Genomic DNA, 16,432 nt, shown 5'->3' on the forward strand with positions numbered 1-16,432 from the left:
ACCAAATACACCATTGTCTTATTATCAAAGGAAGGAAAGAATAAGGTTTTTCCTCCTACCAAAAATATTAGTTAGACAACAGAAGACATTTAGCCTACAGCTTGTTAACATACCACCAAAAACAGTAACAAAGGGAGATGTGACATTTCACAAGACAATGTAGGCGTCGACATGTCGCAAAAAACTATGTACCACAATACATTGCAAGAAGCCTCACACTTTGCGGGCACATATTTAAGTACTGCTGCATCTAATTTGTATGTTTAATTAATCAAAATACATGTCTGTCTTAATATAAACTAGATCGACACGATAACTAGATTTCGTACGCCTTGTAGACACAAACTGCCATTATAATGCATCTAATGCCGCAAGTAACACTTCGTGTGAACATCCTCTATTCCTATAGTGTAAAAAGGCAGTAACACGCACTAAGGTGATGCTGTTCTCTATAATGTACAGATATGTAGATGTGCAAGTCGCTGTGTTTTAAAAAAAATTAGTGCATCACGACCGGAAATGACGTTAGATATTCGATGAGCGAAACCTGCACATAGTGCACTCAAACCATGTCATTCTACTTATAACACATCATAAAATTCGCTTATGTAGCACTTTAGTAACTTTATCAGATTACGTCACAATAAGTCCTTATATATTGGAGGCGATTAAAATTCTGTTTGATAACGTGATATTCCAGATAAGGTCTCTACCCAATAGTCTGAACTTTCTGGGTGTGATTCACACACTCTATAAAACACTTTTTATTTTATATTATTGATATTCTGTGAAAAGAATGTTTTGTAAAGCACAATAACTGTCTTTATATATATATAATGTATTATATACATGAACTTGATAACAAACAAAAGACAGTTATTGTGCTTTACAACAGATACACATTAATTCATGAGCTGTGGAGATTAACAAGCTGCAAGGGCAAAAAAAGCCTAATTTATAGAGACGATTTCTTCCAGTCACATGGTGTTCAGACGAAACTATTTTGTTCAGAGTGTCTGCCTTAAGTTAAATATTTAACGCATCATATGCTGCAATCACCATTTTTCGTTTGACTGATAGTATCCACAAAGTCATTATAAATACTGAAAAAAACTGTGTGTGTCGATTTTTATTTAATTCCTCCAACTAATCAAATGTCTTTTCAAGCACAATTAGAAAATGATCCCCTAGAAAATGTGTCACAAAATTTTTGGTCTATGGGTTCAGTAAGACGTAAAGTGGGACACACATATAAATAACTTGTCTAGAAAACTATCATCTGTGTGCTATGGCCTAAGAATTTTCAAGGCTACAACAAGCGAAACAAGAGTACTGCATGTATACTATGCACTGTTCCACTCACTAGTCCGATATGGGATCGTTTTCTTGGGATACTCAACTCACAGTGTAAAGGTTTTTAGAACGCAAAAAAGAGCTCTAGGAATAATTTGTGGCCTTAAAAAGATGGAGGCCTGTAAATCCCATTTTACTGAGCCTGGTGTTCTAAATGTTTATTCATTTATGAAACTATCTTGTTCACTAGGGACTAACTCCTGAAAATAGGCAAACTGCTACAGAACAAAAATCTACACAACTATAGTACCAGAGCGAAATCAAATATACATCAAAAATGTCACAGAACAGCCACCTATGAGAGGAGCATAATTAACATTAGTGGAGGAAATAAAAAATGCTATGCATCCAATATTTAAAGCTAAACTAAAGGCATTTCTAATAAAGCACCCTTTCTGTTCCGTCAGAGAATTTCTGAATATGTAACAAAATTAAATGTAATAGGTACCTATTTTTAATTTGCCTACTATTTTGCGAATACTATCTATTATTGTGACTTATCTCTGACCTTCCAATATCAATTGTACAATTTGCGATGTATGATAAAACTGGGGCAATAAAAAATTAAATGAAATGTAACCATCTGCATGTAGTGGACTCCTGACCTATTGAGCCTCTGAGTTAGACCCTCCACTCGGCTCTGTACCAGAAGTCCACAATCAGTCCTGTCAACTATGCTGTAAATGGTAAGCTCTGCTTTCATCTCACAATCAACACTGGTAGCCTTGGCCACTTCTGTTAGCTGCTCGAAACTAGAGAGAATCTCTTCTAATACAAAGCCATACACATCCTTTGTACCGATGTGAGCCACCACCTACACCCTGTTCTCTTAACGGCATCTGGAAGGAGACGTTCCACGTCTGGAATGACTCCACTTGGTATGCACACGGATCGCACATTGGCTTTCTTACCCTCCTTCGCAGCCATGTCTCTTAGGTGTCCCATAGTGCACCTAACACTGTAGCCCCCAACCACCAATAATCCCATCATCTGTGATTGCCCGGATATTGCAGGCTGAGAGGTTTCCTCTGAAACAGGACAGGCGACTGCATCTGGCTGAGGGGCAGTGTCAGCCAAAGACAGCACCTGGAACCTGTTTACGTATGGTTTCCTGGGAAGTCTTTCGCCGCCTGCACGCCATGAAGTGACCTCCCACACGACCACGGATGATGGATCAACCTCAGGGCGAGCAGTAATTGGGCTGGCCACTGGTGCGAACTGATTGGAAGAGTCAGGCCTGATGGACGTCTGTTGGATTCCTACAGCCAGCCCACAGCCTGGAGCTGACAGTAAAGTGTCACCAACTCGGCTCACATCCGCACACAGGCATCACAGTCGCTATATGTACTAAAGACCGTGGAAAACTATGCTACACAGACAAATGGACGGTACTATACTGTAGACACTGTGGATAATGCAAGAACTGTGTCTAATAAATTAGATTAATACTCAGAGAATCAAAAACTGAACTACCAAGGAACTCAGGTGAGACTAAATTATTCGCTACTGATTAGGAACGTGTGATACGTCACAAAATCGGTTTAATTCCCGACGCAAACAAAAACGAGAGAACTGTGTCTGCTATAAATACTAAATTAAGACACAGAAACTCAAGGAACTAAACTGTAGCGGGACTTTGAATTTCGCCACGCTACACTCGTTCCCTCAGATAAAAATTATACCGTCGCGGCGGTATGATCGCTCGACGGCAGAGAAAATACTAAAATTGTAACCTTTTTTGTTTTTCTATCGGTTTCTTTATTGTCTCTTGATAGCGGAATCTTAAGGCAGACGTGATCTGATGAAGACGTAAAAAAACTTATTAGCTAGTCTTGATCTGATTTTAATGTGTAGACATATTGTGGAAGTTGTTAAGAAATTCGGAGGATGGAAGTAGGAAAGTAAATTAAATTGCATACAGTATCAAGATGATTGTAATTGGTATAAATTAGTGATTCCTGGACGATTGCAAGATTTCACAGCAGGCTTTTCACGCAGAAATAGAGAAGATTTTTGAAGACCTGGACGCCGCACGAAAGACGACAAGTTAACCTGGTAAAGGATTAACTCTTATCTACGCCATTTCCCCCTGTCAGTTAAATTTTGTTATTCTCTGTTCTTTTTCAATAATTTTTGTAGTGGAAATTGGTTTAACTTTTGCTCAAAAACGCCACAAGGACCACCCCAACAATAAATTTTCCGAATCACGAAGTCCGATAGCTTTTCTGTAATACGAAGTCCGATTTGCTTTTCATTCTTTCCCTTTTTCACGGTCATTTACGATTTTAAAACCCCCTTTTTATTCACCATTTCTTCCCACATTTTCAACCGAATCATTTATTTTCTTTTCTCTTTTTCTTTTTTTATTAACCACTACAAAACTACTAGAGCACACAGATGAAACTATACAATTCGCTCCTGGTTAGGAACTCATGTAAGTCACAAAATCGGTTACTTCCCTGTAGCTGCTTGTGTCTCTGCCAGCTGCACCGGTTGGTGTTATGCATGTGTTTGTGGTGGTGTAGTTGGCTACAGGTTTTTATTTTCTCAAGCGATATTTTCTGGAAATGCAACTGCACAGATAGAGTTTTCCCTTTACGCTGCTGACTTTTTGTTCTATAATATTGTGAGCAGTAATATCGGACAAATACAGTCTATAAAGCTTTTAGAGAGCCTTCTGACTGCAGACTGCGGTTATTAAACAGAGCCTTTACTAGGCATATGTCATTTGTAACAATAGAATAAGTGGCAAAGAATAGCTTCGTGTATAATGTTTCTAGTGAATAACATGATGCATTATCCTTGTCCCCTCCTTGAGAACCACTTAAAAATGCTGGAATATATTGTTTCGGGGTAGTATTAACCTCAACTGGCAATATCAACATCATACACTTTCTGTTGTCTCGGAAACATTATTTGGTGTATTAGTTATATTCGGTCTGTCTATTTGTCTACTTAGCTAACACGTATTTTTCTGCAGTTGTAAGCCTAATCAGGCGACCTCAAAATTTGGGCCTAATGTGTAGACTCTCCAATGTTTACATCTGCCGTTAGGGTACCATTAGGGAACATACTTCAGAAATTTTGGCACTAATTTGAGGAATATGTGTATATGTGGATGTTAACTTCTGTTTTCCTTTAGATTGCAGACGTTTTATTTCGATATTGTGCCACCAAAAAGCGTTTATTCCATGCATTAAACTCTATCAGCTATATAAACTTAGAGTTTTTTCATGGTGCTGGAGTATTCTGTAGACACTTTAGAATATTTGAAACATATTAGATGCAGAAAATAATTAATTTACTATTGGTTGAGCTTTTTAATTGCTGATGGAGCCGTCTGTGAGCATGGTACAAAGATCGAACTATGGGCGCAATTGTAGTGTGCAGGCATCTGCTGGTAACTGAAGGAGCTGGGATTGGCTATTAATTAGCTTTTCTGGGTTTGATAGAGGGTTTTCGGGATAAAACACATGTTTAACAAATATCAAATTCGTAAACGATTATATTTTTTCCAAACAAATGTTGGTTTTTAATTTTTTTAGGGAACTATCGAATTTTCGGTACAGCTATCTGCTAGTGACAGAAGCAAGTTGAATGTGAAAGTGGACTAGCCTTCATTTAAGTTTTCAGATTTTGTGGGAATGTGTTCATGGTAACAAAGACATTTTCAACATATAAGAATATCTATTTCGTTATTTATATTTTATATCAAAATGTAGGTTTTAATTGTTTACAGAGAAATATGCTATCTGCTCTTTGCAATGTTACGTGGCAAATGATACATAGCTTCAGATCAAAGTTACCGGTGTGATGACTGGTAAGCCACTTCTTAAAGGAAGTTTTGTAATTTAGTAATGCAAACATAGCATGGGAGCAAGGGGGCGCAGGTTGGGGGTGCTTCACACACAATTCGCAGAAGTGCAGAGGGTGAGGGCCAGGGTGAAATATGACATGTGTAATTGTGTCAGCTGTAATATGACACCATTGATAAGAGCTGATGCTGATGTTAGCACTTTTTTTGCCCAGAACTCTTCTTGCCACCCTACTTGTTTGTGCTACAGCAAGATTGACAGCTAGGGTGTACTGTAGCCATTCAAATTACACAGGTCTAGCAGATCAATTGTATTGAGGATTATGGAATATATCACGAGCCCTACAGGTGAGAATTCTTATCCTTTAATCATGTCAGTAGACTAGAGAACCAGTAAAGAGAAACGGGTATGTAGCTAGAAGTTAGACACCATACAAATTATTGAGTTGTGACAGCAAAAAGAATAGCGTTTCTGGCCACGGTACAGGTATATCAACATCAAATAGGGATGACGCGGCAGTAAGTCTAACGATGATCAGGAAGAGAGGAATATGGGTAAGTTTCTAGAAACATCATAGTAAATTGGTTAGCATAGACAAGACAGGCACAAAGCCACGACTCACAATAATTGGATTAGTATACATTCCTTCTAGGTCCACGTATGTTGACTAGATTCAAACAAGGAAAGGGATGAAACTTGAAGGTGGTACTAGAATTTTTCATGGAACTAATCATTACAAAACTGTTCCATGTGGTGTGCCGTGTATATGGCACAAGTGCAACATCCTAATGCGTCTGGAAGAAAGTAATAATTCCAGGGCCAGTAAACACAGATACACACAGCTGTGTTACCGCATCATCAGTTTAATAAATTATGTTTGCAAAACACTAATATGAATTTCCCACAGAAGAATGGGCCACTGAAAAATATGGGAGTATGTGAATGAGCACTTATCCTACGACTTGGATTAGAAGTTTGTTTGAAGGGAAAAAAACATGTTTACAGTAGTTGTGAACTAAGTTAAAGATGTTCACACTGCTGATGGGAAAAGAGTGTCTTGAATTCTGAAATTAACAGTAATAAAATAAAGAGATCGAAAAGTTATGTACAGCTTGTACAAGTGACAGACTGTCGAAGGACACGAAATGGAGGCAGTAGTTTGTAAAGAGACTGGGGCAGGATTACAGCCTACCTCCCATGTTATTAAATGTTTACGTTGAACAAGTAATACAGGAAATCAAGAAGAAATTTGGAAGCTTCTTCCAACGATCTATTATAATAAAGTTCCCGCTTCTCCCGCCTCAGGTGATCAATCGTAAGTACGGCCTTTTAAAATTATGACGTAAAGTCATGCTCAGAGAGCGGCAATGACAAGATATAAGCACTCTTCCAAGCTAAAGCACATCACTGCACTCAGAAGAAGGCGACTGTAACAGTGTCCGAAACATTGGTATCTGCAGTACCGTTTCTTACATTATGACGCTTTAGGATACTCAGAAAACTGTTATGTCAACTAACTCTAGCACACCATATGTTTCGTGATGCACAAGTTGCACATCGTATAGCTACTATGCGCACCATCCGGTATTCCAGCACGACATAACTTAGTGACCTGCAACAAACTTCACACGTAATTTCAAACTTTTACGGAACTTTTTATCGCTCATAACCCCCACAAAATGAGTAATGGAAAAATAGTTTTTTGCTTACAACATTTTAACTGTTCGTGCAGTCGAAGTGTCGCAGAGACTGATGACCATGTAATTTGGTCCCTTTAAGCCCCAAAACAACCAACCAAAAGTGCCGCTTCAGGCATGACGTCATGATGTTTACATTTGTTGCTTCTTTGCTACTAACTGTACCCGCATCACATTTAGCAGACAGTATCTGTTGAATGTAGTATAAAATAGTATCATTGTACGACACGTTGTTCAAGAGATATAAGAAAGAGGAGATGAACAGAGAGGGAGAGAGAGAGAGAGAGAGAGAGAGAGAGAGAGAGAGAGAGAGAGAGAGAGAGAGAGATTAGGAGACGGAGGAGGATATGCACAGAGAAAGAGGAGAGGAGTAAATGGGCAGGGAGGGGGAATAAAAATAACAGTAAAAGTGCAGTAAGCAAGATGGTGAAACGTATCTGACGGTAGCGCTCATTGCTGGCACGGTGGAATGCTCCGTCCCACGGTTGCTCCTAAGGTGCTGTACCGGCCTCTGAGACAACACTTCGTGCTTCCTTCACTTCACGTATCAGTGACGCCAATGCTCTGTTTCTTTCACCATTTATATTTCAGCCGTTTAACGACTTCTGAACTGGAACCGTATTCCAGCGGACGGAATCATTAAACTGCTGGAAAAATTGATTTTTGGTTTGTGTACTTACCTTATCCATATTATTAATTGCCCCTACTGGTTCCAACGACAAACTATTTTTAACGGCAGATGTACACTAATATACTTGCAGCTCAAAAACATTTACAGTGTGGTTTATAATTGATGCTGTTAATGAAAAACATGCTTTATCACGGATAAAATCTGCTTGCAGTAGTGTAAATGTTTGAGGCTCGCGCTCTCTAACGCGGAATGTTTGTAATGAAATGTTTTCATATTCCACGCGGAAAAATGAATCTAAAATATGACAAGAAGTTTGTTGAAAGTGCTGTTCTGAATTCACAGTAAATAATCTGATGGTTGCTTGCCGAACTTCATGTCAGTTTAGCCTAACAATTTACGTTGAAATAGATTACCATCAAATTCGGGGGATTTTGAAGGTCCTGTAGATAAATTGTGCTTTGCTAACGTGAGTTCATGTCTATACACATGTGCGTCAGGATGTTGAAAGTATTTGAACGAATTTGTGTTTACTGATGTAACGGGTTATTAATTTCATAGTACGATAAATACACGTACCTTGATGATCAGTTGTCACTTTGCTCTGAATCCTTAAAGAAAAGTTAGACTGATTCGTCTGTATTTAATTAAATACAGATGTGAAGCTGCATTATGTTATACCTCGCGCATTGGAATATTTCTAATTACTGGATAAACAGTGGAACAGACTTTAGTGTCCTAATTTTCATAGTCCTAGACAAATACGCTGTAGAAATATTCAGTTCAAGTGATGTATGTAACGTCAGCTACGTGACTACAGAGCAAATGTATTGAGTCCTCCTGTGTCTAACTAAGGCTGCCGCCTGTTTTCGAGGCACGACGTGCAGTGTTGCGTAGTGAGTAGGCTGGGTCAAGTGCATACTGTAGTGCTGTACTAGGAGTTTGCTCACCTCAGAGATCTCTTGCGGGCCCGGCTGGCGGATCTGTTGGCGGCGATTCCCGGAGGACTCTTCCTGGCTGCTGCAGAGGTCCCCATAGATCAGCTCTCGACAGAAGGATGCCTGCGGACCAGAACGATGTAACTCAGTCTGTAAAACGACTCTGCAGGACGGTTTAGGATTGCAAATCAGATTAGTGCAATAAAGTGAAGAGCGCCGAACACTGAAGACATAATCCAGTGACGATATCGACATTCGTCATGGAGTAGAAATATCTACGGAGCGAACATTGCGTTGTGCGCACGTTCCCAACATTAAGCTGGAACTGTCACGTGATCTCCCGACGACGCTGTTTGTTTAAGGCCAAATCGCAGTGGACGCTACGTCATGTCACGTCACGTCCATACATTCCGCAATGCATTTCAAATGGCGGCAATCGCCCTGGCCGTCAACGGACCGCTACATCACTTCACATAACATCACATCACGTCACGGCATGTCAAGTTTTACGGGGAAGAAACTTTTGACGGTGCCAACGACTGCTAGCATCGTAAGATAAGGTACTTTTGCCGCTGGGCTTTTGTCTCTACGTAATCCTTATTTTGCTATTAGACATTATTCGCGTAGCCAACTGCAAATGTTCCATGACCCCTTGGACTTTTTTTCCATTGAGTTCACAAGTGAGGTTAGACATCTGTAACTGAAAGGGAAAATACCAAATACACAGCACCTACGAAGGGGATCTGACTGTGCTGGCGATATCGCGACTTTCAAAATGTGTAAGATACATTACGGACAAATCTACGAATCCCCTAGATCACGTGATCACAGTAGCAACTTATGTTACCAACAGGAAACCAATTCTGCTCCCCTGAATGCTCACTCCAGAAATATTTCTGCTCTATGGCGCTTGTTCGAGACTATACACATCAGCTGGAGCAACCTAACAGCTACTGCAGCTCTGAAGCCTCTTTAGAAATTAGGCTCGCCCCGTTAATCAAATTAAAGTTTAGAGAATTTAATGAACTCTGATTGCAAAAGAATGGGAACGATGAATGAGTGCTCGTGTTTCCTCTCTAATGACTTTGTTTTCTAACATTCCTTAACAGTTATTCATTTATTTCTTGCATATAAAGGGACTGAATTGGTCAAGTTCCTGGAAAGCAATGGCTGCATTTAAAAACTTGTAAAAACAGCTATTATGAAATTATTTTTTTGGTTCATTTGTTAAGTACCAGAATGGAAACTACGTATAAAAAGCTACATTTTTCACACGCAAAAATTGAATTTATTGTAGTTAATTTAATTAAGCCTTACAGTGTGATGAAACAATTTAAAAAAATGGTTCAAATGGCTCTGAGCGCTATGGTCATCAGTCCCCTAGAACACAGAACTACTTAAACCTAACTAACCTAAGGACATCACACACATCCATGCCCGAGGCAGGATTCGAGCCTGCGACCTTAGCGGTTGCGTGGTTCCAGACTGTAGCGCCTACATCCGCTCGGCCACCCCGGCCGGCAAACAAATTCAACACCATCTATACTTCATGGCAGTGAGCCGTGTACAATAAAAGCTAGGAATGAGTGAAAAATACAATCTGAAGAAATAAGATTTTTTCAGAAGAGTAGCTGGATGTAGAACATCTGTTATGATAAAGAATACAACAATTAGACTCGAACTCCACATAGAAGCATAAATGAACAGAACAGTGAGTATAGAAATAAATGAAGAGGTCATGTCACGAGAATTATTTTAAACAGAAGCTCTATAATAATAATGAATTATCGACCAATAGGAAGATCTATAGGCAGATCAAGAAAGAGGAACAAAGATCGAACACAGAAACTAACCAGAAACGATACAGATCCTGAACAATAGGACAGGACAGGCAAACGCCCTAATATTTGAAGAAAGAAAAATAAGAAGTAGAAATGATACACATACAGTATTCACAGTCAATACCAAATAAGATACGTCAACTGCGCCAATGTAACAGGGTTCATTACATTTTAGTACCACAAAATATATCTTTTTTGGACCCTGGTTAAATTGACTGCAATTTATAAAACTTACCTGAAAAGACTGATATCGATCCATTAGATACTAAGACTAAAAAGAAAGTATTTATAGCCCATTACATCAGTAATTACCTTAGCGACCTTTTCCTGGGTATCAGTTATTACTCCGAGGTGAGTGAAACACTAGGTGTCAGACTTTTACTGCGATGCGTTATTGAATTTCACCAACAGGTGCTGTGTCGCTGATGAGATGACGTTGAGAGAGACATCCAGCAGTGAGACAGCAGCGTTTTCAGCCAGTGGGTATTTTTAACATGAAACTAGTTTTAGTGGTCTTGGCATTTGGCAGCAATGAGTCTATCTGACGCTCATTGCTTGCACTGCTTACCAAATATTTGAGGAAACTTCCATTAGGTATTGATGTCTCTAACATCAGATCTATTAGTGTCATACAGTAGGAATATCTGTGTTTCCTCCCTGATCTGATGTGCTGCAAAATTAAATCTACCAGTTCAATTATTTGTTAATAAAAGTCACTTCTCCTCTGTAACGCCGTCATTTTGTACGCTACAGGAAACTTACTTTCCCAAAATGTTGGTTCTAAAAGCATTTAAAACCTCACCAGATTCTGGAAATTTTGATCCCAAATGAGTCGTATGTCTTGTCAAATCCCTTTGACCGGCTCATCCAATAAGCACTGCCGTCTTGGACCTGCAAGCTAAACAAGCAATAGGGCTCATCCGGTACCTTTCTTATGCGGGTTGTCGGTTGTGCCGTTTTGCGTACCCCTATGATGCTACAGTCCGATCTCTGGTGACCTACAGTGATGGGAAGCACCCCATATGGTCATGCAAATTAATTAAAGGAAATAAAAATGTCTCAGAACAGAAATGTCTTAAAGAATGATAGTTAATAGGGCCGATACAACAAAGCATGGCAAAATTGGTACCACAGAATGCCCATATACACATTAATGAGAGGTGTGATCATATAATCTATAACAGAAACAAGTGGTCACTGTAACAATCAGATTTACTATCGTAAAATAAAGCACTTGAGTTACTCACTGGGATAAACAGTTGAACATTATGTACTTGCGCTACGGGTCCTTATGGTGAGATGTAACCATGGAACCAGGTGGGTGGACATGTTAAACGCAAGTTTATGTGGGTAAAGCACGAATACAACCAGTGAATGTAAGCATGGTTTGCAAATTACAGAAGGAACAAGGAAAAATAGGATCTAACACCAATGACACCGCCAACGCGCATACTGAAAGCAGACTAGATGGCTGCAAAGTATCAGGACGGAATAACTGCTACCTGAAAGTATTGAACTAATATCGTGTTCGTACTGAATCGCTGATTGCGACGATGGCACATGTTACCACATTAGCAACGGAATTCGGAAGACAGTGGCCGCAGCGGCTGGATACTCGGATTCAGCTCTCCTTCTGTCCTCAGAACTCAAGTGGAAACATCCTTTTCTGCAGCTGCAAGGCTCGCCTCATCAGACTTCAACGATAAGTCTTTACTTCCTGATCTCCCAGTGACAAGTGTACTCTTCCGTCGCCTAGCGCCAAGCGTTCTTTTTTTGACACTCTGTAACTTGATTGAGTTTCACCAGAGGGGGAACTCACCGGCCAGGCGTGGACATCGCCAGTTGCGTACAGTAAAACTCAATTAAAGATCTTAAATACCCTCCTACTTTTACGAATTTGTGCTATTTTCAACAATAGTGCTCTGAGAGGAGAAAGGCAAAAAATCTGTCCCACTACGTGGCACAATTTTGAAGCAGACCTGCGAGAAAGCTGATACGCAGGAAAGATCGAGAAACTACGTGCTCTATGAAAAATGATAGTAACAACCAACCACAACACTGGATTCTAAATTTCAAGCCGAAAGTTATTTCGCGGCTTCGCCCCCAAGTTAATTAGGGTTCACATGCTAAATCCCGGGAAAAGGCACTCGGCTAGAGACCTATTGTCTTACTAAACGGCTTCTACAGACAGTACCGTGTTTTTTCGACAAAAAGCGGGCGTACCATGTCGCACCTGGCAAGCGTGGAGTGAGGGAACTCAGTGCCCGTCTGTTTATCTGAGGCTGCAGCTTCGCCTCGGATTCTGAAAATTTTTACGGCAACCAGCTCCTCTTAAAAGGACTCTTATCTTTTGCTAGCCAGCTCGCACACATCAATCTGCGCAGACCCATAAAGATGCTAAAAGAGCGAAGTGAAGTAAAAGCAATAACAAGTGACAATCGTTGGAGATGCCGAATATCGATTTCAGTTATTATGTAGCGTGAGTGATCAACTACTTGGTTAACGGAAATGAGCATAAAATATTCTGAAAAGTGTTCAGTGAGCGCTTCAGAGGAAACTGTCCAACTAACACCTGCTACCACTTCAGTTTCAGTCTAGACGCCTTAACTGGCATTATCGTCTGCGAGATGGTGTCTGTCCTGTACTACCACATGCAGACAAATTATATTGCAGAGTTTACGTACGATACCAGTCAGTCCAACGTTAATGTAAATTATTCCCAAGTATGTGAATGTTACAGACGTTTCGTATGCAACACTTTGGTTCATGTATCTGACACAAACTGTTTAGCGTTCCACCCTGGCGTTCCCTCAAAACTATGTTCATAATTTGTTTTGCTGACATGTCACTTCAGACATTTCATATGTAGAGAAACGATATTCGTGAGTGCAGTATTGGCAATAGCTACACATCTGGTCGAAGCATAAACATTACCTTTCGAAGACCGTGCAGTACAGACTTTGGGTGCTGTTACTAAAAAATTTAAGCAGTATATTTATGCCTCCACTTTCTTATGATGGACATGTACTTGATAACAATAATGTCGGAAAAAATTAATGTGGTAAGCTATTAAGCTATGTAAACAAGATTGTACCAAACCTAACTAACGGCTAGGATGTCTATAAAATCAGCACTTACAGATGGCGATAATCTTTGGATAGTAAACCAATATAAGAAGAAATTAAGTTTCCCAAAGGCCAGGATGAGCTCAGTGTTATAATATGAAAACCTATCCTAAAGTAAAAGAAACACTGCAGCCGGCCGGAGTTGATGAGCGGTTCTCGGCGCTTCAGTCTGGAACCGGGCGACCGCTACGGTCGCAGGTTCGAATCCTGCCTCGGGCATGGATGTGTGTGATGTCGTTAGGTTAGTTAGGTTTAAGTACTTCTAAGTTCTAGGGGACTAATGACCTCAGCAGTTAAGTCCCATAGTGCTCGGAGCCATTTGAACAACACTGCACTCTTGAATAAAAACAGTGGAACAGATCCATCGTTGAAATGACAAAGAAGAGCGGACTTCCATCTGAATCACCAGTTTGCTTTTATACCTAGTGACCAGCAACATTAGTTCACAACTGAACAACATGGGCCACCCACTTGACTTATCTCATACAGCTAGAGGAAAAAGGGATGGAGTGCGAAACTGACGATAATATGCTTTCAAACTAACTGAAAGAAGCTAGGTGAAAACCATAAACGACGAACATTTGATCGTGAAATGAAGGCAGTTGTAAGAAACGATAAGAAGGCTTTGAGAATCAACTCAGACGGCAAAAAGTTGGACGGAATTCAATATACCAGTTTACTGAAGTGCTGAATAACATTAATGGGCTAACTAAATACACGGTCCAGCAAACATTCTACATCTACATCCATACTCTTCAAGCCACCTGACGGTGTGTGGCGGAGGGTACATTGAGTACCTCTATCGGTTCTCTCTTCTATTCCAGTCTCGTATGTTCGTGGAAAGAAAGATTGTCGATATGCCTCTGTGTGGGCTCTAATCTCTCTGGTTTTATCCTCATGGTCTCTTCGCGAGATATACGTAGGAGGGAGCGATATACCACTTGACCCCTCGGTGAAGGTATGTTCTCGAAACTTCAACAAAAGCCCGTACCGAGCTACTGAGCGTCTCTCCTGCAGAGTCTTCCACTGGAGTTTATCTATCATCTCCGTAACGCTTTCGCGATTACTAAATGATCCTGTAATGAAGCGCGATGCTCTCCGTTGGATCTTCTCTATCTCTTCTATCAACCCTATCTGGTAGGTATCCCACACTGGTGAGCAATATTCAAGCAGTGGGCGAATAAGTGTTCTGTAACCTACTTCCTTTGTTTTCGGATTGCCTCCTACGTTCGACGCCAGTGTGGAATAACCACCCACAGACGGCAGGTGGCAACACCAGCACTGCGGGAGGGGGCATATAAAGCGAGTCGAGGCTGGGGGGACGCGAACACAGTGTAGTCGGTATCATAACGCGGAAACGGGGCGAGTTATCTGACGTCCGAAAGGGCACGATGATTGGCTTTAGGACCAAGGGTGGTAGCGTTTCCGAAATGCTTAACTTTGTAAACCGTTCGCTTGTTGCCATGGTTAGAGTATACTGTACATGGCAAAACAGCTTTTACCAAAACCAGCGCCGGGGTAACTGTGGTGCACCAGGGCGATAGATGACAGGGGTGAACAAAAGGTGCGGATTCGTGTACGCACGAATACTGAACAACTAACGGGCCATGTCAACCAACAACCGTTCAGCGAACGTTGCTGCGTATGGGCCTCCGCGGAAGGCACCTGGTCCATGCGCTCTTGACGACTGCTGTTCACCGACGACGAAGGCAGGGATCCAATACCGGAAGTGGACGTCCATTCCGCGGCCTTTTTCAGATGAATCACGTTGTATGCTCCATCGGACACGTGACAGTTGTCGTGTAAGGCTTGAAACGTCTGACAGCAAACAACCTGCAAGAATCGTCGGAAGGTTCCAGACCGGAAGAGGGTGCGTTACAGTCTGGGGAATGTTTTTGTGGCACTCTCTGGGTGACCTCGTCATTCTGGAAGCCACAATACATCAACACAAGTGAGCGTCTGTCCTTGGAAATCAGATTCAGGCATTCGACTGATGGCCACGTTAATGTGACTGGACAGTGTATAAAACAAAAGAACACTAATGGTAGTAGACGGTTTATTCAGGAAGACCGAAGTCGCGTAAAGTTCAAAGTGAAACAAAAGTTTGCAGCTAAAGCTTGAAGAAAGATTGTGCATGAAAATAGATGAATAATTAAATCAGTAAATAGAAATGATCAGTCCACAAAAATTAAAGGCTAGGCAAGTCTCATGCCAACGAAAGAAATGGAAAAAGGTATCACAGAAACAACATAATTTCTCAAATTTACGAAGAGTTTGTATATACACGAAAAACAGACATGAACAGTAAAACAAGCAGATCGAAATGAAAATATTCTGGCCAACTTCGTCGAAGATGAAGCCCCGTTGAAGGTCCAGTTCGTACCAAAACTGCAAGCAAACAGTTCACATATTTCAACAGGAAAGCTCAGGGACCAACTAAACATTTCCTAGAACTGGATCCAGGACCTCATACCGTAAATAAAAATACCACGAAATTACATGAAACAGGGAAACGAAGAGTAGGCTTGCCTCAAAGCTGCAATATTACCACAAAACTCTAAGTGTACGTGTAGCATTAGATTCTCTTTTACGTTGCGTGTTAGGATTAAGAATCGAGAGTGGATATCACGCACATATTGAATCACCAAGCAGTCTGAAAATTTCTTTTCATGCTTCATTGCATTACTAGATACAAACAAATTTGAAAGGAAGAAAACTAGATTAGAATACAGTTTTTCTGATTTCATGGACAACTGCAATAAATAAAGAAAGGATCATAGCAAAAATGAACAGGCATCTTATTACGTGTACGTTTACCAAAGCAGTGAGAGACATGCAATACTCATGTTCCCACTTAAAGAGGATATCTCTTTATGTGAAAACCAAAGCAAGTCAATACTGATTTCTGTTTGGACAAAAAATAATAGCCAGTCGACAACGGTGGGACTAACGGTATAAGATGTTTTCTTATCAAGGTACCATCAATGACTATTAACGAAATATCTGTTCTTTCTCGTAGATTTTTGGGCATGATA

General features: G+C 40.5%; 1 protein-coding gene across 1 annotated transcript in view; it reads right to left on the reverse strand.

Annotated features, from left to right (window-relative positions):
- Positions 1 to 16,432, reverse strand: part of LOC126267913 (E3 ubiquitin-protein ligase MARCHF3-like) — a 40,118-nt gene that overhangs the window by 21,508 nt on the left and 2,178 nt on the right. Inside the window, exon 2 of the mRNA XM_049973222.1 lies at positions 8,444 to 8,554. Coding sequence (XP_049829179.1) covers positions 8,444 to 8,529 — 86 coding nt within the window. The 5' untranslated portion in view covers positions 8,530 to 8,554. The remainder of the gene's footprint in view (positions 1 to 8,443; positions 8,555 to 16,432) is intronic.

Source organism: Schistocerca gregaria, chromosome 4, assembly GCF_023897955.1.
Source record: "Schistocerca gregaria isolate iqSchGreg1 chromosome 4, iqSchGreg1.2, whole genome shotgun sequence".
In the NCBI taxonomy this organism is placed as follows: Eukaryota; Metazoa; Arthropoda; class Insecta; order Orthoptera; family Acrididae; genus Schistocerca; species Schistocerca gregaria.